General features: G+C 36.9%; 2 protein-coding genes across 3 annotated transcripts in view; both read left to right on the forward strand.

Moving 5' to 3' along the window:
• Nucleotides 1–24,557, forward strand: part of HAPLN1 (hyaluronan and proteoglycan link protein 1) — a 35,768-nt gene extending 11,211 nt beyond the window's left edge. For both annotated transcript variants that reach the window (XM_050795165.1, XM_050795164.1), the window contains 3 exons: nt 10,015–10,386; nt 18,012–18,314; nt 20,950–24,557. In XM_050795165.1, coding sequence (XP_050651122.1) covers nt 10,015–10,386; nt 18,012–18,314; nt 20,950–21,239 — 965 coding nt within the window. In that variant the 3' untranslated portion in view covers nt 21,240–24,557. The remainder of the gene's footprint in view (nt 1–10,014; nt 10,387–18,011; nt 18,315–20,949) is intronic.
• The window catches only part of TMEM167A (transmembrane protein 167A), an 857,923-nt gene that overhangs the window by 237,921 nt on the left and 595,266 nt on the right, over nt 1–24,736 (forward strand). The window lies entirely within an intron of this gene.

The following is a 24,736-nucleotide window of genomic DNA, read 5'->3' on the forward strand; positions in this document are numbered from 1 at the left end:
GCCTTATCAGTGTATACAACCAACAGTGTCATTCTACAAATTACAAATTACTTAACCTTACACTTCACCACAAAGTGGAAGTGGTCTGAGCGGAGACAAGTAGAGTTGAGCTCTACGCCTTTACCACATAAAGGCACATTTCCAGTAATTAAGGAGTGGTAGATAATTACAGCCTAATGAAGAAGAATGACTCATGCTAATGTTTTGGTTTCTCCATATCCTTTGAAACAAACCTCTAATATAGTTAAAATCCTGAAGAGTATGTTTATATTAAGAATGTCACTCAACACATTAGTGAAATATTCTAATTTTATTTCGTTTTCTTGTGTTCTTTAATCGTTCTATAATTATGATAACCTGGTTTGTGTTTTCTAGGTCTAAAACATAAAAATTAAATGCTAGTTATTTATCCATAAATCTTTGATAACACAGATAAATTTAAATTCTGAAAATTATTAACCAGAGCAGGCAACTCTAAGTTGACAAAGATACTAAGATTATTTTTACTTCTATAACAAGTTCCATCAGAATTAACAATGATAACAATAGTAATAAATTAATATTAACATTTAAAATCACTTACCATGTGTATTTCTCATAAAAAGTTCATTACCTGGGTCATCTCATTAAGTACTCATCACAAGATGGTATAAAGATGGTTAACCAGCCGGGCATGGTGGTTCACACCTGTAATCCCGCACTTTGGGAGGCCAAGGCAGGCAGATCACCTGAGGTCAAGAGTTCAAGACCAGCCTGGCCAACATGGAGAAACCCCATCTTTACTAAAAATACAAAAATTAGCCAGACATGGTGGCAGGTGCCTATAATCCCAGCTACTTGGGAGGCTGAGGCAGGAGAATTGCTTGAACCTGGGAGGCAGAGGTTGCAGTGAGCCGAGATAGAAGTTGCAGTGAGCTGAGACCATGCCATTGCACTCCAGCCTAGACAACAACAACGAAACTCTGTATCAAAAAAAAAAAAAAGATGGTTAAACTCCGAAATTGAGAGAGGTTATATAGCTTGTCCCAGGTCACGAGGTTGTTAGGTGGTGAGGATGAGATTAAATGCAGGCAGTGCTCCAAACCCATACATGAACATACAGCAATATCAAAGCCTTTTCATGGCATCTTTTGCATGACACAATAGGTTAAAATGGTCCCCATTTTATTCCATTCAATTTATATAACTATGTTTCAGAAGAAATCACTAAGAAAAAGAAAGTTTGGTCTTGGGCTTTAGAGAAACTTTTCTGACAGGCCACCATTGTAATTCTTAACAGGGGTAAGAGGAGCAAGGAATGGATGGCAGCTGCAAATACATACATTCCACACCCACCCCAAAGACAAACTCTCTGAAACTCCCAAGGAAATAGAGGAAGGGGCAGATAGGATTTGAATGCTATTGATATAGGTAGATATAAATGTAGATATAGATGGATAGATACAGGCACAGGTATAGATATAAATGACATAGATATAGATAACAAAGACATGGACATAGGTGGAAAGATAGTGATAAGTTTGTTTAAAAAGGCTTCTAAAATAGTAGTCCTGAAATGAACTCCTGCCTTGCTAAGAACCATTAGATTAGGCAATCCTCAAGAGTTGATGAGATGTGAACTTCTCAGGTACCAGTACTTTCTAGGAATTGCCTTCTGGAAGAGCACAGTAAAGAAGACAGTGTAGAAGATAGAAGCTGTTCTGTACACCTGGCACACTTTGGACATGTAAATGTTTGCTAGTAAGAGTCAACCTGAGCTGGGCACTCACTGTAGAGCAGGCACCAAGTTAAGTTCTTAATGTGAATTACTTCCTTTAACCCTCATAAGAGCCCAGGGATGAAGATGACTTACTTCCATTTACTGATGAGGAAACTGAGGTACAGAAAAGTTAAGTGACACAATGTAAGGTATAGTCCATATGCTTAACTAATACTCTATAACTGCTGAGAAAAGAAATGAAATAATGAATGTGGAAAGGCAGAAGCCACAAAGAACTTTATCAACAGAACAGAGCTAAATTTCCTCCTCACACTCTACTTCTTCCTGCTAGAAAAAACGATTCAGAAAAGAGAATTAAGAGGAAACAGAATATTTATCAGGATATTAACAGAGTTTCTGGTGTACATCTCAGAACAGTGATTTTTAAACTGTGCTCAGTTGACCTCCTAGAGCTCCTTGGGGCCTCGTGATGCCCATCTCAAGCAGAGAGGCTCACATTTATAAGATTACATGGAAAACGTTTGTCTTAGATATCCTTTGGTATTGAGCAGTTTCTCATCACATAATCCATTTAGCTCTAAGGAAAGAGAAAATGATGGATTTGGTCAATACCTACAAGAATGCTTCATAGCATATCACATGTGATAATGCATATCTCAACAGGAAGGCAAAACATGCTGTTTGAGAAATTATAAAAACACAATTTAGCTGCAGATTGATAGGAAAGAGCAGAGCATGAAGACTGTACAGTGGGTACGGAGAAGGTAGCCCCTGGCAGGGTTGGGAAATGGGCTGGATGGGAGGAATACGATCTCGTAGCCTGTGAGACCAAACAGCAGGGTCACGATAATGAAAAACAGCACCAATCACTTTATATCAAAGAGCAATCTCCACTTATCCTATATTCAGCGTTAGGTTTTTTTCCTATATGGTTCAAAACTAGACAACAATTACTATCTTTGGCAATAGTATCTTTAAAAAAATAGGGAAATGCGATGAAACATGTATTTCATGTTTTAAATACATGTTTAAAGATCACATTTTTAGTAAACACAGCAATAGGTATACTGAGAAAATAAAATCCTTCAATTATAATAATATAATATAATTATGGCTACCAGCTTCTTGTGTGTATTTCCAGAGACTCTAGATAAACGGTTTTTGTTTGTCTATTTGTTAATTAAATTCCCTCAACTTCTACACTTGTTTTTATAAGATTTTTATTTAGTTTGCGCATGGGTGGTACATTCACAGGGTTCAAAATTGTTTTACTATGGAAGTGTACATGTGAAGATGTCCCAAGCCTTCCTCTACCCACTTTTCCCCACAGCTTCTCATAGTCTACCAAAGCTGTTAGTTTCGTGTGAATCCTTTCAGATATACTTTATGCCAAACTACACAAACTTTTGAATTCTCACAAATGGTAAGAAGCACGCATATTCCTCTGTATCTTCAGGTCAAAGTTTAAACTTCCAGGTGAAAGCAAAGATGTGCCACAGAAAAATTCCAGATTTTTTTTTTTTTTTTAAGACAAAGTCTCGCTCTGTCACCCAAGGCTGGAATGCAGTGGTGCAATCTTGGCTCACTGCAAACTCCGCCTCCCAGATTCAAGCGATTCTCCTGCCTCAGCCTCCCAAGTATCTGGGATTACAGGCACACACCATCACGCCTGGCTAATTTTTGTATTTTTAGTAGAGACAGGGTTTCACCATATTGGCCAGGCCAGTCTTGAACACCTGAGCTCAGGTGATCCACCTGCCTCGGCCTCCCGAAGTGCTGGGATTACAGTTGTGAGCCACTGCACCCAGCTCCAGGTTTCAAATTCAAATCAGGTAGGTGAGGGCACAAGGCAAGAATGAGATCATTTTTCTACTACCCTTCTTACTGTCTTCCCTTCTAGAGGCTCAAGATCCTCTGCATTCAAGAATAGCTAGTAAGCAAGCTAAAACTTGGTCTCTGATAAAAGTAATGAACTCTTTGAAAGAACAGTAAAGGCTGGATGCGAAGGGAGGGGGTCAGCATGGATGGGGGTGGGCACCTGGAAAGGTTTCTGATGCGATCTGATTAGACACATTAGAATCGTGTGACCAAAAGATAGGTTCTTCTGACTCCAGGTGAGCAGTTTCAGGAAAAATTAGATTTCTTCCAGTCTGAAGGAAACAAAATAATTATAAAGTTAAAGGTTAATAAGTAAGGCACTCTTTATTTTCCAAATTATGTGTCCTACAAAAATGTAACGTGTGAAGTACAATGAGAGACAGATGTTTAAATTGCATATTCTACTTAAATATGGTGTCTTTAATGTGCGTAACTATTTTTATAAAGTGTGTTCATTTTAGAGAGGTAGTATGGTGTAAAGCAAGCTCAGATATCCATGTTTACTGACACAGCTAGGTCCCAGCTGTATGCAGCACTAGTATATTTCAGTCACAGACACTTATTACATTAGGCACTATGTTGATGCTGGAGAAAGAACGTAAACAAGGTAGAGTGATTGTTTGCAATAGACTATGGTAAGCACAGTGACGGACACAAATCCATCCTGGCTGCTCATTCTCCTGCAGGCTTTGGCTACATTAAGGAAAATAACAGCTTCCAAAGTGTTAGTATTACACATCCAAATTCACCAAAGTGTTAACAAATGTCACAAAATAAAGTATTTTTAAACCCTTGTGCATTTTTTTTTTCCAAATAACTCATTATGGAGCTGACAACTGAGTCTATATCTATCAGTTTGGAAAGTCAGAAAGAAATTAACTTTCTGTTTGGGATGATGAAAAGTTTTGGAAAGGGATAGTGGTGATGGCTGCACAACAAGGTGAAAGTAATTAATGGTACTGAATTATACATGTAAACATCGTTAAAATAGCAATTTTTAAAATATATATTTTACCACAGTGGACAAAATTAAATGATGGTGGTAGAGTTTTTTCTTGGAGAGATTTTTTTTTTTTTCTTTTTCTTTTTGAGACAAAGTCTGACTCTGCCGCCCAGGCTGGAGTGCAGTGGAGCGATCAGGGCTCACTGCAACCTCCGCCTCCCGGGTTCATACCATTCTCCTGCCTCAGCCTCTCGAGTAGCTGGGACTAGAGGCGCCCGCCACCACACCCGGCTAATTTTTTGTATTTTTAGTAGAAACGGGGTTTCACCGTGTTCGCCAGGATGGTCTCGATCTACTAACCTCGTGATCCGCCCTCCTAGGCCTCCCAAAGTGCAGAGATTACAGGCGTGAGCCACCGAGCCCGGCTGGAGAGATTATTTTTAATGTTCTTATTTAGCCATCTTAAACACATTCCCCAGTTGGATTTATTATTATTATTATTATTATTATTATTATTATTGATCTAGGAAATCCAAAAGTCACAAGGCTACTTCATCCATACACCGGTGGAGAAAGTAACCAACATCAAGACTGGCTATCTTGCACCATCCTCAATTCATTTTAAAAAGATAAACTTATTTTTTAACATTGAAATTTTGATTTGTATCAGGGAGGTTCCCAAGGGCTTCACTTTCAAAATGAGTGGTGTAAGGACCATGAGAAGGGAGGGATGAAAAAGGCGGCTTTCTAGTGGGAAAGGCTCTCTGGAGAGGAGTGAGGAAGCCCCTGACATCTGATCATCCCTGTCCTTCTCCAGGATGGCTCCCAATTTCATGTACCGTCATCGTTTCCCATGATGATTCATACAGTATATAACTACAAATGACCTAAGTTTAAGGTGTGACTTTGTATGGATTAAAAACATAAACTTTGTGACTCACACCTGTAATCCCAACACTTTGGGAGTCCGAGGCAGGTGAATCACCTGAGGTCAGGAGTTCTAGACCAGCTTGGCTAACATGGTGAAACCCCATCTCTACTAAAAAACACAAAAAATTAGCTGGACATGGTGGTACACACCTGTAATCCCAGCTACTTGGGAGGCTGAGGCAGGAGAACGGCTTGAATCTGGGAGGCAGAGGTTGCAGTGATCCAAGATAGTACCATTGCACTCCAGCTTGGGCGACAAGAGTGAAACTCTGTCTCAAAAAAAAAAAAAAAAGCCAAAAACACACATAAACTTTGATCCAAAGCACCCTTTCCTTTTTCCTGTCACCTAGATTTCTGAGGGTATGAACTGCCAAACAAATTTTTATGCTTTTATTAGGACTAAGAAAAATAGGCAGTGGTTCAATGTCATAGTTTTAAATTGTTTTTCTTCTCCAGTTGTGTTTGTCCTATTGTTTAAAAGTCTTCATCTAAATTTCATAGCAAGTATAAAGATCAGTTGTTTGCTCAGGCCATTTCTTTTATTATTTGGTGAAACTAAATGACGTCCTCTGGATTTCACAGCAGAATTTGTAAGATAATAACGAGGCCCCAGCGGTTCAGTGAGTCCCCATTAGTGTTCTCACCAGGCCCTGTTGTTTCCCCTGGAGACAACTCTGAGCTTTGAAGGGCATCAGATCTTTCAAGTCATTGTCACTAATGGAAATGGGGAAATTATTTACTTGTAAATTGCACTTTAAAAAATTTCTGTCCCCCACTGGACATCTGCAGTTTCCCCAATTTCAACATTCAGCCTCATTTATGGACAAAATTAAGCTCTTCAACACTATGCAAATGTTTATGTGCACCTTTTCATACTGAAAGGGAAAGGAGAAATGGACAGTTGTATGCTACATAGTTTTATTTAAAAAAAAAAAACAAGCAATACTTATTCTAATGATCAAGGTTTATTTTTATCTTTTGCGTTTCAATTGCTGTGCAACAGCCTGCTAATCAAACAGTTCTTTTTTTTTTTTTTTTTTCTTTTTTTTTTGAGACGTAGTCTTGCCGTGTTGCCCAGGCTGAGGTACAGTGACGCAATCTCAGCTCACTGCAACCTCCGCCTCCCAGGTTCAGGCAATTCTCCTGCTTCAGCCTACTGAGTAGCTGGGACTACAGGCATGCACCACCATGCCTGTCTAATTTTTGTACTTTTAGTTGAGACGGGGTTTCACCATGTTGACCAGGCTGATCTCGAAATCCTGACCTCAAGTGATCTGCCTGCCTCAGCCTCCCAAAGTGCTAGGATTACAGGTGTGAGCCACTGCACCCAGCCCCAATCAAACAGTTTTGATTTAAACATTAATTTCAAACTGATCCAGGAGTTTAAATCCAATGATCAGATGCAAGACTTTCTCTAGGCGAGTGTGCAAAGTTTGTAATCAGCACCTGTGGTTCCCTTTCCTCTGTCTTCATCCCTTTCCTTTCCCTGTCTACGTCAGCGTGTTTCCTGGCTGGTCCCTGTGATGACAACCTGTGACATAGCACCTGGTAAAAACTGCAAGCTCAAGATTCTCATGAGGTAGACTTATCAGAGTCCAACAGCTAAGGCATGGGAGAGCTTGCAACAGACCACTTCTCCAGCAATGCTCAGTGCTATGTAGTCTGCAGTGTAGATCTTCTAAAAGCAAACAAACAAACAAAACCATTATTCTCAAGGCCATTTTTGGAGATTTAGCCTAAGGAAACTTAATGGCCTTAGTCAGTAAATACATTACATACCTTTGCTAGGGTTCTTTGAATTTCAGTCAAAGACTTCTGGCATCTATTACCTCAACACACACACACACACACACACACACACACACACACACACCCCAAAACAAATGAGAATGGTAGAATTTTATACATTTTGATAGGCTTGTTTAAAAAACTATTTTGGGTGAGGGTCAGTGGATGTTTGGTGTCTGCTTAATTTTCAACATTATACCACACAAGTCATTCTCTAGTCACAATGCTGGAGTAGAAGTAAAACACAAACAAAATCAGAAGCCTACACTTCTAAAATACTGCAAGATGGTTTACAGTTAACCACAGAAAAAAATTAGAAGTCTGAGTCCCTTATACAAGAGTTTTGATCTTTGCCTTAACCCTTTAATTTATAAAACATTTAGACCTTGTGTTCATTCTGGAACCGTTTATGATTACACTGAACCTCCCAATTTTCCAAGTCTCCTATTTCCAAGTCTCACAGGTGGCATTTTATATATTTACTTTTTACTCCACATGATTCAAAACTTTATAGATAAGTGAAATTATGGAAGACTAATGTATGACAAAACTATGCTCTATATTGGGCAGTATCTTAGTTGGAAAATACTGTGTAAAATCTATGCAGTAGGAACAGTTTAGTAGTCAGTGTACACTTCATATTGGTCAGCCATTGTCCTAAGCCCTTTATGTGTATTAGGTTAATTGTATATTGTAGGTAATAGTATCTGTAATTCACATATAAGGAAATTAGGGCTTAGGGGTTGCACAACTTGCCCAAGGCTACAGAGCTAGTAAATTGAGGAAGTGAGGTTAGACCAAGGTCGATGTCACATTAGAGCCCTTGTTCTCAACTTGTATAATATCCTCTATGCCAGTGCATTTGGGCATTATTTTTGACTTTTAACCAAACGACTTGAAAGAATAATGAAACTGAGACCTCTTGTAGCTATTGTCTTATCTAAACTATGTTCCAGTATGGGAAGTTTCCACCCCCAACCCTTGCCCCCCAGAAGATACTGGTAAGGAAATGTTTCCTATGACCCTCAGGCATTACTGAGAAAACTTAGTCGACAGCACTTTTTCCTCCTCCTAGAAAGAAGACACTAGAGATGTTTCAGTAGAACTTGCATGCAGGCATTGTGGATATTGCCTGGGAAAAATTGTATGTAGGGTAGAATTACACAGATTTATCTTTTATATCTTGAGATTCTATGGTCCTAAATAATGAGCTCAAGAATGGAATATAAAGGAAATGCTTAATGAGCTGGATTTGTGATTCCTCTTAACTAAATACTAAATGAAGCCATTATCCTTGCATTTCGTTATCTATTCAAAGTGAGGGGCATTGATGGCTTTGCTAAACCTTTCAGCTTTTTGAGGCTTGGGACTCATTTATAAATGAAATGATATGCTCATTAAAAATATTAATTCTGATTGCTGTGTGATTAAAAAAAGAGATGCTATGTCTATTTTTTGGACGCTTTCTATTTTAAAATCCAAATCCTATATTTGCCATTCAATAACTGTGTGTCTCAACATGGCTACTCTTCTCAGTGACCTGGACATCTTAAATGATTCATGGTGAAGGATTATTCAACACCTATCTGCCCAAGGCAGGAGGCCTGTAGAGTTGTGTGAAGGGCAGCTTTGGCAGCTTTGAAAGCTGCGTATGGACACAAAGATATCCATATCCAGGAAAGCTTATATCGCTTTCTCATTTTCAAATCTTGCACATCCTCAAGAGACACTGTCAAGGTCAAAAGCACAATGTGCTAGCCAGGGGGAAACCCCAGAGAAAGCCAAGATCTGAAAATAACAGCTGGTATGTAAAAAATGGCAGACCTGCTGACTTGGCAGACTCAGGATATTGTGGTGCTCTTTGGAAGGCAATAAAGTCCTTGGAGGAAAACAAAAGGACAAGGAAAGGAAAGGTGGAAGTAATAAGATAACTGCAAAATAAGACATAGCAGAAAGCAAAGAGAGAGAATAGAAGGATATTTAAGGGGGTAAAGAAGGAAATAATTATTTGGTTAATTGGAAAAGAAGTATAACTTTGGATATGCTTTTAACATTCAAATTTTGAGGAATACATTTCAAAATCTTCTGGAATTTGTCAAAAGCGTTTACTAAAATTACCTTTGTCTAATCTTTCTGTGAAAACGAAATACATATTTCCTGAAAGGTTTCAAAATAGCCTAACACAGGTGTATACTTGACTAGAAGTCATAAATGTGAGGATATTCTGAGTTCTTTGGCCAGAACAGTACAATGAAAGTGAATCATGTTGCTTCATATTTTGCCTGTAAGTACAATACAAACTTACTGTATTAGAAAGCCCAGCTGGGTTTACCTTACCTTGAAATGTTTGGGTTTATACTGATGAACCCGTCATGCAACTCTCTCACTTCTCTTGGTCTTGTTTCTATATTTTTGATATGTAAATGTAGAAGAAAAAAATTGAAACAATAATAAATAGAATTTATTATGAAATCATTGACCTTCAAATGACTGTGAAGTCTTATATCCAATATTTCTAACTGACGATAATGTAACTTCTTTCCCTTTGGTTTAAAATACACGACTACTTTAGAGATACCCTCTAGTTATTAGAGGTCACTTTCTATACGGTTCAAAAGAGATTATGTAGAGAAGCTAACCACCCAAAGCTATCCTTTGTCAGATAGCCTGTATATGTAACGTATTTCATTTTACAAAAATGTCTGAAAGTATATTAACAGTTATTTTCTTTTTTTTCTTTCCTTTTTAATTATAGCAGAAAATGGCCCCCGTCTACTTGTGGAAGCAGAGCAAGCCAAGGTGTTCTCACACAGAGGTGGCAATGTTACACTGCCATGCAAATTTTATCGAGACCCTACAGCATTTGGCTCAGGAATCCATAAAATCCGAATTAAGTGGACCAAGCTAACTTCGGATTACCTCAAGGAAGTGGATGTTTTTGTTTCCATGGGATACCACAAAAAAACCTATGGAGGCTACCAGGGTAGGGTGTTTCTGAAGGGAGGCAGTGATAATGATGCTTCTCTGGTCATCACAGACCTCACTCTGGAAGATTATGGGAGATATAAGTGTGAGGTGATTGAAGGATTAGAAGACGATACTGCTGTGGTAGCACTGGACTTACAAGGTAGGTATCTATAAGTCACGTTCAACATAGAAATGATCATTAATAGTTGCGTTTTTTCATGAGGAGTAATGTCTAGTGGTTACCACAGTAATAAAGTGAAAAACCGAAAGTCCTTGCCCAGCATCTTTTTCTATTCTTTTGTATTCTATAGTCTGCCTTTGATTCCAGTTTTCATGTTTGAAATGTATACACAATGCTTATGTGCAAAATTGAAGCTGTTTGTAACTAGGAGAAACGTGCAGTGGAACTGAATTAACGGTTTTCAGATACTGCCTTATGCTACTCAAAATTTAAATTCCGTTATATCGTTATTGAGAAATTCAGATTGTGTACTTCTTTGTATGATGTTTCTAAAATTATCTCAGTTTCAAAATAATGGCATGTTTTGTAAAGGACATCTGCTAACTAAAATATATGTAATCGTATTCTGTAAAATGACTGCAAAACCTTAATTCAACAAAAAAGTAACCTCTAGCTTTAAATATTCTTCTAAAGAAGTGATTTTCTAAGGGTTCAGAGTCTGTTAGCCATTTGGTCAGGGAATTTTGTGGGAGAATTCTATTGCTTAAATAAGTAAGCCATCCAATAGGTTTAATAACCAACATGTGTACAAAGCCGTACAATAAAAAGTGTCCTTGCTATCCTTGCCTCCCCTCTGCCCAATGTCTAGAGACACTCCTCTCCTTAGTTTCTCATAGATCACAAGACATCTTATTTTTCATAAATTTCAGCATTATTTTACACTGAAGGGTGGATTTTGGCAGCATTGATAGAATGCCTTCCTTCCTTGTTTACATAAAACTCTTAAGTGTATGCTTGCTAGAAGCTCCTTTTACCCCCGAGGACAGATTTGTGGCTTTTGGAAAAATATCTGTTTGGTCCACTAGTGTATCACTGACTATTTGACCTTTTGAATCCCATACAATCCTATCACATGTATGGAGATTTATTTGCTCTATACATCTAATAAATTGCACAACATTGTAAAGTACATGTTTGTGACCTTTCCTTGTCTCTCATAGATAGTTCTCAGCCTTGAGTACATGCCACCTTGTGCTTTAAGTTTTTATTGATTCACATTAATATCCATGAACATTGGCATTATTCAGGATGGAAGGAGTTGACTTAGAGAAGACAGTCGGTCATCAAATATTAATTAAAACTATTTATCAGAGGAGCATTAAAGGTTGGAGAGAGCCTTGAGCTAGTAATATTAAGAGGCTTAGGTTCACCTCAACTCTGCCGGTATCAGTTTTGTAATTGGGGCAGGTCACTTATCCTCAAATGAGTTTGAATTATATTATCTCTTGTTACTTTTTCTTCTAAAACCCTATCTTTATATAACAAAATATTTCCTAAACTTAAGTAATTCACATGCAATATTTACTATCTATCTATGTTTATTTTACAAAATTAAACTCTAAATTAAAAGAAACCAGTATAACTTACCAGAAATAGAAGGAAATAATAAAAATAAATATAATAAAAATAAGGTCATTGTTTAAAAGAAGCTTCAGCCTATGTTACAGCATAATGCATTATAGGGTCAAATCAAGTCTCCTCCAAGACACAATTAGGGATGCTGAAAGGGGACTAAGTAAACAATTTTTTTTCTCCTAGGCTCTGCACCATTGCAAATCTCCAGATTCTCCACGCTTAGGGAACATTCCCTGCCATATAGCATATGTGCATATGAGCTAAGTAAATGCGGTCCAAGAAACCAATTTAATTGATACATATTTTTACAAGTGCTGTTTTGGTGTCATGAGATAGAAACAATTCCAATCTTTGCTCTTTTCATTCAACAAACGTATAGTCCATTAAAGATTCTCAAATAATTTAATGAAATAAGGCAGAAGTCAGTAAAATAAGTGGGCACAAATTTCTATAATCATATGTTCTACTTATTTTGTTCATGTTCAGTCAACCTTCTTTATAGATGACACTTAAGACAAACACTTTTTCTAAGATAACACGACTAGCTTTAGTAAGAGCTAGAGCTGGAATTAGATACCAAAGGCATTGGATGAAGCCTATGCTCTATCCACTGTGATTTGAGGGTTTGCAAGAAGGAGAAATTTACTGTTGGTAGAGGAGAGGCTTTAAAAAAAAAAAAAACCAGCAGCATTCGGCAGCTTCAGGCTTCAGAAAATTCTGAAAGGCCCAAAGTTATTGGAGCAATAAGCTAGGACCTGTCCTGTGCTCCTGGTAGCTGTTAAATTTCCCTCCTCCGTGATGTTCTCATAGCACCTTATGTAGACTTCAATTATAGTTCTAATCACATTTTGTTTTGTAAATATTTGTAAATTTGTCTGTTAAACTTGATCTACTTGAGGACATTCAAGAGCCAAGAACAAAATTCATGCTCAGTAAATAGTTTACAAGTAAAAGAATGTTTGAAATAAAGTGTTTAAACTTTCAAATACAAAAAGTGTGCATGCAATGTACTTTCAAATACAAAAAGTGTGCGTGCAATGTGGGAGTCATGGAAACCATTCTTAAGAAAGAGACACTTGGCTGGGCGCGGTGGCTCATGCCTGTAATCCCAGCACTTTGGGAAGCTGAGGCGGGTGGATCTCTTGGAGTCAGGAGTTTGTGACCAGCCTGGTCAACATGGTGAAACCCCATCTCTACTAAAAATACAAAAATTAGCCTGGCATGGTGGTGTACGCCTGTAACCCCAGCTACTCTGGAGGCTGAGGCAGGAGAATCGCTTGAATCCAGGAGGTGGAGGTTACGGTGAGTTGAGATCGTGCCATTGCACTCCAGCCTGGGTGACAGAGCGAGACTCCGTCTCAAAAAAAAAAAAAAAGAGATACTTGATTTGGACCATGAAGGTAAGCCTTTCAAAAGCTAAAGAGCATGAAAAACAGGAGAGAGGGCACCATAGATAAGAGAGAGAAATTCCTCAAAGCAAATATGTGAACAACAGATACCACCAACAGCATTCCAGCTTGCCTGCATTAAGTCTCAGATTGGTGACAGGGTGGGATAAAAATTTTTAACTTTTCATTGTCGCTAATTTCAAACATTTGGAAAAGTAAAAGGAATAGTATAATGAATCCATATATCATTATCCAGCTTCAAAAAGTATCATGATATAGCCAATCTTATTTTAGTTTGCTTTCTTACTCCCACTACCACAGAATAATTTTCAAGAAAAACTCAGATGGGATATTATTTTATCTAAATATACTTCAGAGTAAGATGAGGATTGATATTTCAAAGTAAAATTACAACAAATTAAGATAGCCACAACAATAAAATAAAAGCCATAAAAATAAAATTTGAGAAAACTTAACATAAGCTAAGGACAATCTCCACGTATTCTGGGATAGACGCTCAAGATGCAGCAGATTTTATGCGTAAGAGTTTGAAATCTGTGCTGAACCACATATGGCAAAAGACATGCCTTCTGGTTATCATTTATTAGCTCTCATTCTCATTTTTAACCTTTTTCATGATCAATTACATTCTTACATGTGACTATCTACCAGTCAGGCAGTGGTATTCAAGCTCCCTGTCAGTCTTCTAACATGCACCAAAGGGCCAGGCAAGCATCTCATGTTAAATGCCTTGATTGAGCTGCTTTTCCAACTGTAATTGCACATTATCTTTAATTGTGTTGGTCCTTTAATACCAGCTTAAATGCTATTTACACTAAAGAATTTTACCAATTAGAAAAAAAAATTATTCTTCATGATGCCTAAATTATATAGCTCCTATTTGTATTGCAAGCTTTTTTTCTGCCTTGGATTCAAACCATATATATATATATATATATCTCCAAACTACATATATTTATTCTGTCTTGAGCTCAAATCATATATATATAGATATATATAGATATATATCCTGTCAAATGTAGGAAGAGGCCACACCCATACCTATGTCCTAGAGTACCAAGCACAGTGCCTTGCTGTCAGTTGTTGTTTAAGAACTGTCCGTATAATCACACTGACAAAAAAATAATAATAATAATTGTAAATCCTTAACAAACACTGACCTCCATCTGAGTTGGAATTAGATATGGAAACACAGTATTTTCATACAGAATCTTGGATAGGGCAGAGCCCTCTGATTGCCGCCAATTACCTACCTAGAAATAGCACCCAACAAGCAACAAGCTTTATACAGATATAACAAAAGAGTGTCCCTAGGAATTCAGGGAGAAGCTTGGACTACAGAATCAGCAATTCAACTGAGCGCAGCAAACAATAAATACACAAATAATGATATGAAAAACATGACACTTATGCTTCCAAACTTCCATTGTATTCATCTTCCATTGGTGAAAATGGGGCTAAATATACAAAATTATAGTCTGAGAACTATCAGAAAGAGAAACACAATTTCAGATAATGTGCATAGCACTGATAAGCACTATGACAGGCACTAAGGAAGGTAATATTATTTATGCTATATGGTCTCTGCCTTTTTATTACTAGAAATATTTACTTTATATAATTATTAAAACTTACTTTAACTTTTACATGTCCCTTTTGATTATATTTTGATATATAAGTATGAAGGATAAATTAGTCAGTTATCTCTTGGATAATCATACCACCTTCTTTCCCATCCATAAAAGTTTAACTTTTCTTATTTTTGCAACACTGGATAAAAGCAACCATTGGCTCCATAATTCAGCTGCAAGAATTGCACATTTTTTCTACAGAGCCAAGAAGGTTGCTGCAATTGGATGTTAAAATCTTAGCTAGCCAGAAGTATAACAAGTAAACAAATAAAATACTAACAATCATGAAGTTCCAAAAATGGTCCTGCTGGTAAGAGACATTTTGCTGTTGAAATGTGTATGTGAAATTTGTAGAATATAGGGAAAGTTTTAAAACTTTGAGTAAAGCATAGAGCTTTACCGTGATTTACTTGGAATATGTTATTTCCAGCATATCAAACAGTAATTCAAATTTGTTAAGTAAATCTTTTGAGCTGATACAACACTTAGTTGACAATTCTTACAATTGAAAAATACTAAAATTTTAACATAAGTTTCACTTTGACTCTAAAACATGATTGTATGAAATTATGTTAAATTTGAAAACAACTCAAATAAAAATATATAGCACTGGATGTGGAACTAAATCAATCATATTTAAGTAATGCTCAGTGGTTAATCAAGGACAAATTACTAGAGAAAAAAATTTCCCGATGTTTATGAGAGTCTACCAAAATACACTACAGTGAATTTAAACCTGAAAGATTTTCCAGGTCTTTAAAATTAATATAAATTAAAATATTCTGCATTCTCCAATATTACCATCTTCAGCCATTTTGGAAATGGAAGTCAACCCCACTGATTTCTTTCTCTCTTCAGGTTCAGACACTTTGAGATTTTCTGTCACTTTAAGATCTAGCCAAAAAGGGAATGTCTACTGAATAAATTGAATATTTTCCTTTTCATCAGCACTCCCAGGGTTGCCGAGGAAAGAGGATAAAAGATATGAGGGATCAGGGCACCATAATAGTTTTTTCCCAGCACTTACTGGGTTCCCAGCTCAGTGCCTGGACAGAGCCCTCCTTAGATAGACCCATGTCCAGGCCTTCCCTCCCCATCACCACAGGAGTTAGTGGCAACCAAGAGAGGCTTTTACTCCTTCCTTTTGGCTCTGATTCAGATTATAGATCCTTCAGCCAAGAACCTGAGAAGGCAGAATGAGATCAGGAAGCCTTCTTGGATCTCTGCCTTTCATGGATGGTGCCAGCTGGATTGCCCTACAGGGACAAACATGTCCTACGGAGGCCTTCAGTGGATGTGACTTGATTTAAGGCCATTGAAATTTCTTCTTGTAGTGTCTTCTAGGACAATTTAGTAAAGAAATATTTCCTGTGTATGGTTATGCTATTAGTGAGTTTGTACTTCATCTTGAATAGCATCTGCAGTCTCGTAAAATAGCACATGTGCTATAACTCACCAAATTACTGTGTCAGTGGGACAAATGTTTGCATTCCACATGCTAAAATACTAATTATTTCTAATTATATTCAAAAATTCAAGGCAAGCCCTTGAATAATGATTCTAAATTAGTTATCTTTTAATAACCATGGGAGAAATACTCTGACACAGTAGTCCTTTTCAAAGTTCAGCAAGTGATGTAACTTTGCTTTCTTATTTGGTAATCCTTAGGCTTTAAAGAAATTGGGCAGAGTGTTGTGAGACAGCTCAGTCACCTCCCATAATTATTTGACCAAAAGAAATGTTTTGGAAAGCCATACATCTTCCCAGGCAAAATCAAATGCCAAGTCACACTGTTCACATTTGCTAAGGAACTTTTGTCCTCAAAATATTTAACTTAATTATTTGGCATTAGTCAATCAATGGATGTCTATTCTGTACCTACCTTTTATACGACAAGCTTAGAGAAGTTTTTTTTTTCCTGTTTATAATAAAAATGTTTCAAACCCCTTACTTTCAGTTTGCAATATACACATGTGGAAGTTGAAAAATAGTAATGGAAATACTTTTAAATTAAAGCCCTTATTTTAGTCGTGCTATTTAAGGGCAGGAAAAAAATAGCATTAAGGGCTACATTAAAAGTAAACATATAAGAGTATCATGATGCTTTCTATGGAGCGTGCCTCACCGTACAGATCTGTCTGATGTGAAATAAGATTGTTTAATTATGTTCTTGTTAGATATGCAAAGGAATCCACTTTAGCAGGGGTATCCAATATTTTGGCTTTCCTGGGCCACATTGGAAGAAGAAGAACTGTCTTGGGCCACACATAAAATATACTAACACTAATGATAGCTGATGAGCTAAAAAAAAAAAAAAAAAAAAAAAAAAAAAAAAAGAAAGAAAAAAGAAAAGAAAATCACAAAAAAACTCATAATGTTTTAAGAGAGTTTATAAATTTTTGTTGAGCTGCATTTAAAGCTGTCCTGGGCCACATGTGGCTCATGGGCCATGGGTTGGACAAGTTTGCTTTCAAGTTTCTCCAAATAAGAATCCCCCCTAAGTGAAGGTTACTTATCTGCAAGTTATTAGAAGACCATGAAAAAGAGTTTTATATCTACATTTGAATCATTTGTTAATATGCTTCTTTATACATTTAAAAGACTACATAAAACTAATAACTAATTATATAGGAAAAGTTACTAAGAAAAACATTGTGAATTTTGATAAATACCTTCTCTTTGAGCACTACGTCCCCTCCGCTCTTAGTATTCAATACTGACTATTTCTATATCTGCCACCAACTCTTAGTATTCAATACTGACTTTTTCCCTGGGTGATGGAGCTCAGTAGTAACCCATTATAGGGCTAGGAACTGGCAGTAAATGGTAAGTTCTCAGGGAGGGCTATTTGGAAACTGTAATCTGCGGACAGATGTCTTCAGAAAGGAGAATTTTAAGGTTTGAGTTGAATTCATAGCCAAAGCAGTAAATCACTGAAGTTATCAAACAAAAAAGCTGATCATGAGATTCTCAGAACCGACAGGCTGCTTGAAGGGGAAAGGGATCATGAGAAACAGTTGCTAGTTGACGAAAAACTACTGTCTCATCTGACGGAGGGTCTGTTGTGTTTTTCACCAGTTAGGTGGGATTTGCTCAGAGTTGTTAGTTTTGGGGCTTCTAATGACTCCTTGCTTTCTCCTTTGCACAGGTGTGGTATTCCCTTACTTTCCACGACTGGGGCGTTACAATCTGAATTTTCACGAGGCTCAGCAGGCGTGTCTGGACCAGGATGCTGTGATCGCCTCCTTCGACCAGCTGTACGACGCCTGGCGGGGCGGGCTGGACTGGTGCAACGCCGGCTGGCTTAGTGACGGCTCTGTGCAATATCCCATCACAAAGCCCAGAGAGCCCTGTGGGGGCCAGAACACGGTGCCTGGAGTCAGGAACTACGGATTTTGGGATAAAGATAAAAGCAGATATGATGTTTTCTGTTTTACATCCAATTTCAATGGTAAGATAATAACTGTACTGCCTTCTTTCTTGTCTCAGAGACTACTCCATACTATAACACTACACTTGGCTTTTAATCTTATCTTCTTAGAAAAACAAACGAAAACAAGCTTTGAAGTTTTGCTCTAGTTTTACAAGATATAAAAAGTTCTTGAGTGCCATAATTTTTAAATATCCACATAAGTCAAGCACAAGTACATATTCTCAGTACTCCTACATTTTATTTCATCCCATTTTTATATGAAATAGTTGAAACTGTTATGTGGTTTGAGGTCTGTTACCTGTTGTCAAAGATGATGCTGCCAGTGTGTGCCCTCCGTAGGATATGGTTCTCTCAAAGTAAGTGTGCCTTCATTATTACCCATGCTGTCCCTCTCACAATCACATATACACTTATTCATAGATGATCAACAGAACTCAGGACAAAGTGGGGAATAAGCAAGAAAAAGAAAGTAGAACTAACTCTCAAGGTGAAAGCAGAAGGAAAGGTTGCAGCAGTGTTGATGACTGATTCATTTTATTCATACTCCTCTCAACCCTTCTCTTGCTCTGTTCAGAGCCAGCCACATAATTTGTGTGGCCCAGTGTAAAATGAAAATGTGGGCTGGGTGCAGTGGCTCACGCCTGTAATCCCAGCACTTTGGGAGGCCAAGGCAAGGGGACTGCTTGGGACCAGGAGTTTGAGACCAGACATGGCATCATAGTGAGACCTCATCTCTAAAAGAAAAAATAAATAAATAAATAAATAAATAAACAAGGAAAGAAAATGTGGAGCTCCTTGTTCAAAAATGTTAAAAACTTTAAGATGGTGACAGCAGAGCATTAAACTAAATGCAGAGCCCTTCTCCATGTGGCGCCCTGTGTGAGGACACAGGTCACACACCTACAAAGCAAGCCCTGGCCCCATCATTTATATTTTAGGTCCCTGGTGATATGCTTTGGGAAAAATAGAAAGAGATTATAGGTCAGGGGTCAACAATCTTTTTCTTTTTTTTTTTAAGACAAGGTATCACCCTGTATGTCACCCAGGCTGGAGTGCAGTGGCATGACCTGGGCTCACTGCAACCTCCACCTCCCTGGTTCCCAAGTGACTCTCCCTCCTCAGCCTCCTGAGTAGCTGGGACTATGGTGTGTGCCACCATGCCTAGCTAATTTTTGTTTTTTGGCTTTGTGGTTTGTTTTTTTGTTTTGTTTTGTTTTTTCGGAGACACGGGGTTTCACTATGTTGGCCAGGCTGGTCTCCAACTCCTGACCTCACACGATCAGCCAGCCTCAGCCTCCTAAAGTGCTGGGATTACAGACGTGAGCCACTGTGTCTGGCCAACAATCTTTTTCTATAAAGGGCCGTATCGTAAATATTTTTGGCTTTGCTGGCCATATGGTGTCTGCTGCAATGGCTCATTGTAAGTGTGTATGTTATAGCACAAAAACAGCCATCAAAATACTAAACCCAGATGGAGATGGCAGTATTCCAATAAAACTCCATTTACAAAAACAGGTAGGAGGCCAGTTTTTGACCCCTGAGCTATAGTTTGCTGAACTCTGGTATAGGTGATTGTACTTAACCTCTAGTTAATGTTCCAGTATAGTTTGCTGAACTCTGGTATAGGTGATTGTACTTAACCTCTGGTTAATGTTCCAGTGGCCACTACCCTTTCTCCAAATCACATCATCTCAGTCTAGAAAGAACTGGCAAGCATTAATTTATACTTCAGTAACCTATATCTAATGAGGGGCAGGGGAACATCATATTACAATCTCTAATCAGGTAAGAGAGGCTGATTAGATTCAACCAAAAACTAAGATGCATAAGAAAATCTTCAGTCCGTATGTATTTATCACTTTCAGTCAGTTGAAGTCATATTTTACACATTTTACACATATTTAATACATATTGAAGGAATCTCAGTAATTAACACTGTTCAATAAGTGATCGAGACTAATTTGTTTTTCTAGTGAAATCGAGAAATAGTTAGGTGTCAGGGTTTCAACAAATGGAAGTTGAAAAAACTAAACAAATTTGTCTTCTTTGCTAGCGAACCAACACAGACTAAGTTTACATTCTGAGTACGTATTATCTGTAGCAAGTGACTTCCTGTATTTTATGCATTTTCATACGTAGTCTTTGAATGAGAATAATGTCTAATTGATACCTGTAATGAAAAGGACTTGAGGGCTTTTGATTTTTTTTAAATGGACTTTTATGTCAGGAATGTGTTTTGATCCTTTCACATTCAAATTTTGCCTCTCCAGAAACTTGTGCTGGGGTTCAGTGTTGCTACAGCTAGAATTTAAATAGCCCTTGCTTTTAACATGGAATTCTGTCTTCTCTAGTGCCACAGAAGGGCTCTTTTAGTCACTAATTAGCTAACAGAAACTGTATCTGCCATTTCCCTTTTCTTTTTAAAGCTATAAAAGGGGCATGTCTGGACACATATTAAGTGGCAAGGGAAAAACTAATTTAAAGGAAGTGACCTAGGGACACTACATTTAATTGACATTTCTATGTTTCAAAGCTTTACAGACATTGCTCTATATCCCCCTTCATTGAGAAACACTTCCGTCTTTGGTTCCTTCTATCTCTGTGTGGCTTCACTGAAGACCAGCCCATTGACTCTGTCTCCTTCTCTCTACAGGCCGTTTTTACTATCTGATCCACCCCACCAAACTGACCTATGATGAAGCGGTACAAGCTTGTCTCAATGATGGTGCTCAGATTGCAAAAGTGGGCCAGATATTTGCTGCCTGGAAACTTCTTGGATATGACCGCTGTGATGCGGGCTGGTTGGCGGATGGCAGCGTCCGCTACCCTATCTCTAGGCCAAGAAGGCGCTGCAGTCCTACTGAGGCTGCAGTGCGCTTCGTGGGTTTCCCAGATAAAAAGCATAAGCTGTATGGTGTCTACTGCTTCAGAGCATACAACTGAATGTGCCCCTAGAGCACATCAGTTTTAAAGTCATAAAGAACATGTGAAAGGTGTTTTTTTTTTTCCAATATGAACTCATGCAAGTTACCAAAACTGTGATTACCCTTTTTTACTTACTGTAAAGAGTCATTTTCATAAAGATCAATTCATTGATTTGTTTTTTGTAAAGCTATCATTCAATATATATTATAAATTAATATAAACTTAAGGGAAGCTCTACGTAAGGAGACTTAGAGCCAAACTCTTTAAGCTGTATCATCCCAATAAAGTATCCTTTCATGAACGGGGCATGCAATAGCTTGAGAATTGCTAAGATTAAATTAAGGAAAGTAAAGCTACTCAGAGCAGCAGGTTTTACAAGCACAAACTTTACACATTTTTACAATTTTAAAATGCACTACAATAAACAAATTAGAGCAACAAATTTGAAATACAGGCTTCTTTACATAAACTGAGAGGTTATACAAAACTCAGTTTCACAAGGGAACAATCTATACCTTTCTAAAAGTTAATATTTCAAGTCTCCAATAGACAGAATATTTTACTCTTTAAAATCCTGCCTTTTTGACCAAAAAAAAAAAAAAAATTCATATGAACTCCAATCCATAGTAACAAGCACAGTTAAAACTCCTTAATAATCCCATTTATATGAAGTATGACACATAAACAAGCAGATAATATTTAACCAATGAAAGACTTCTACCTTCTTATAATTAAAATTACACATGTCTGAGAGGAATTGTTTTATCTTTTGAGTAGCTTTACTGAGTTGTATTTAAATTCTAAAGGCCATTTGCTAAGCAGCATTTAGCATCTACTCAGGGCAGTTATATAGATAAACTGCTGGACAGAAAAATTGTAAAATTTAGCAGCTTGATTTTCTGTTAGCCTATGAAATGTTATTGTCCTATAAAAATAACTTTAAACTTATTTAATATTCCATATTTACATTATATGAAAATCAATTACATTATAAAAGGAATCCCTAATGCAGAAACAAAGACCCAACTTTCAAAATTCTTATTATTCCTATTTGTATATACACTAGAAAACCCAACTAGTGCCTGTGTTTGGGGGGAAAAGTCAACAGTGTAGTTCTAAACCTTATCCCAAATAGAAAATGTGGTTAATGATGTCACTTTCCTTGCTGGTCATCCTTGCTGGCTTAATCCTTGCTGGCTTAAATCAAATGCTGAAGCTGTCATCAAAGAGTTTACACTAAAATCTTCAGGGTTTTGAATAAATGGTTAAGTCCAGCTTCAAAACACAATTTTCCACATTAGCAGCTCCAATCTTAAATAAAGCTCTGTTTTCCTATATTTTTATGACTGCTGAGACCCCACAGGGACCAATATTTGTATTCAAATTACATTTCATGGTTTCCCATTGTTTCACAATGAATTCTAATAAATGGGATTTACTATAATAATCCAAGTATGACATAGCTGGTATGCTTTCATGAATGTTTTTATGTAGATTTTCCTCCCATGAACATGAGTAAATAAATCTGTTTCCTGAATGGATTGTGGTTGCATTTAAGGCTCTGTAATAATTATAATAAATTTACTCTATAAAGATAGAGTTACGTGTGTGGAAGGTATAGAACAATTGGAAGTCCATGAAACCATAACTATAATCATATATTATTCAGACAAAATACTGTAATAAAAGTAGGTCCTTTCTTTGATCAAAAACATACCTGAAAATTTTCAGATGCTTTAATATTAAAAGATGACAATGTTATGCATGCACATTTTTAAGTTAGGTTTGATATGCAAACTGTACAAAACTATAAATCCAAAGATTTTGTAAGGTTTAAACTCAAACACTGGTGGTATAAATAGAACTTACACTTCTAAATTAAAGAAGATACCTAAATGGTCTAGGATAAGATGATATGTTATTTAAAGAGGGGACTTTCTCCCAAATAACAACTTTAACACCTCAAATATGGGGGGCTAGCTCACTGGAAGAAGTCCATACTTGAACTGTTATTATGTATGTTCTGATAATTTTGTTGGAAATACAAGTAGAACAAATTTCTATTGAAGCAAGCATCTAATTTTCAGTTATGTCCGGAACTCTACCTTTATAATGTTAAATGTAGTAGTATTTCTTAACTTTTAAATACTTACTAGTATAGGAATTGGTGCTGATCAAAATCTCTGGAGTGACTGTTAGCTGATTAAAATCTATAGCAATTACACATCATTTTTCCATTCGTGTAAAAAACAAAAAAATCTTAACACAATGAATACTGCTGAGCAGAAATTTTGTCTTCTCATTTTGCTCAAAGGATCAGAATTTCCATGCCCTTTATACTCCTACTTGAATTAGTCTTTTTAATGTTCTTATTTTGCTGTTTTTCCACCAAATGTCTATTTTCCTACTTCATTACCCAAGATGTCTCATTGAGCATGTCTGAAAAAGAAAGGTTATTCTAATACAATTTCTAACAGAAAGTTTGGTACAACACTGGCTAATTCAGAAATCGCTCCTCAGACTTAGATTCCAAGAGTATCAAAGAGATTAGATGGGAGGCTGGGCTAGGAACCCTTGTTCTAATGTATTTGTCCATAATTAACACTGGTGACCGTGTAAGGAACAAAGTATATCTGCACATTTCACTGAGACATCTGCATTGGAAAACCCAAACAAAAAGAAGCAATTCAAATAAAAAGACAATATAAGAGTGAAAATAAGTTGTTCACATTAACACTGGAAGCCATCTTTAAATGAGTACTGCCATATTGTATCACAGTAATTTTAAGCCAAATATGGCATTTGTAAATTTAAACTTTCTCTCATGGAAAGGGGGCCGGTACCTGTTAAAGTGTTATTTTATGCAATAATATAGTCACTTTTTATTTTGGCAATTAGAAGTAGACTCAAAGGAGATTCCAATTTGGTTGCTGGCAGCCATTCTGGGTTTCTTGATTTTAGTACTCCAAAGAATATGGTGGTCTCATGGAGTAGCTGACCACTAAGGAGGGGAGGATTAAAAGGGAATCACTTATCAGTTTTTAGCATAGAATGCATTAAGAAATATCAATGGATAACTGACATCGTTTTGTTAAGAAGTTAACTATATCATAGCTCACTACTGCCAGAGCGGCAATGGATGTACGACGAAAGAGATGAAAAATACAAAAGTCATTAAGCCACCTGATTAAAAGAAAACCAATATTTAAAGGCATTTAATAGACATCAAGTATAAATTTGAGAAGAAGAATCAATCTGTATTACCAAAAAAAAAAAAATGTTTTCATTTTCTGTAAGATACAATGAACTGGTACATTAAAAGTCAATTTTGTGTTACTGAAGTATCTTTTAATTCTTCTGAGTTGTAGAATCTTAGCTATTTTTCTTTGTGTCAAACTCTGTAAATACATTATTTCAAAAAAAAAGGCATTTAATTCATTCTTGTTCTGATACATTTGACTTCAAATTGTAAATACGTACAATTTTCATTTCCTAGTACTCTTGCAAAGTCAAAA

Source organism: Macaca thibetana, chromosome 6, assembly GCF_024542745.1.
Source record: "Macaca thibetana thibetana isolate TM-01 chromosome 6, ASM2454274v1, whole genome shotgun sequence".
Taxonomy (NCBI): domain Eukaryota; kingdom Metazoa; phylum Chordata; class Mammalia; order Primates; family Cercopithecidae; genus Macaca; species Macaca thibetana.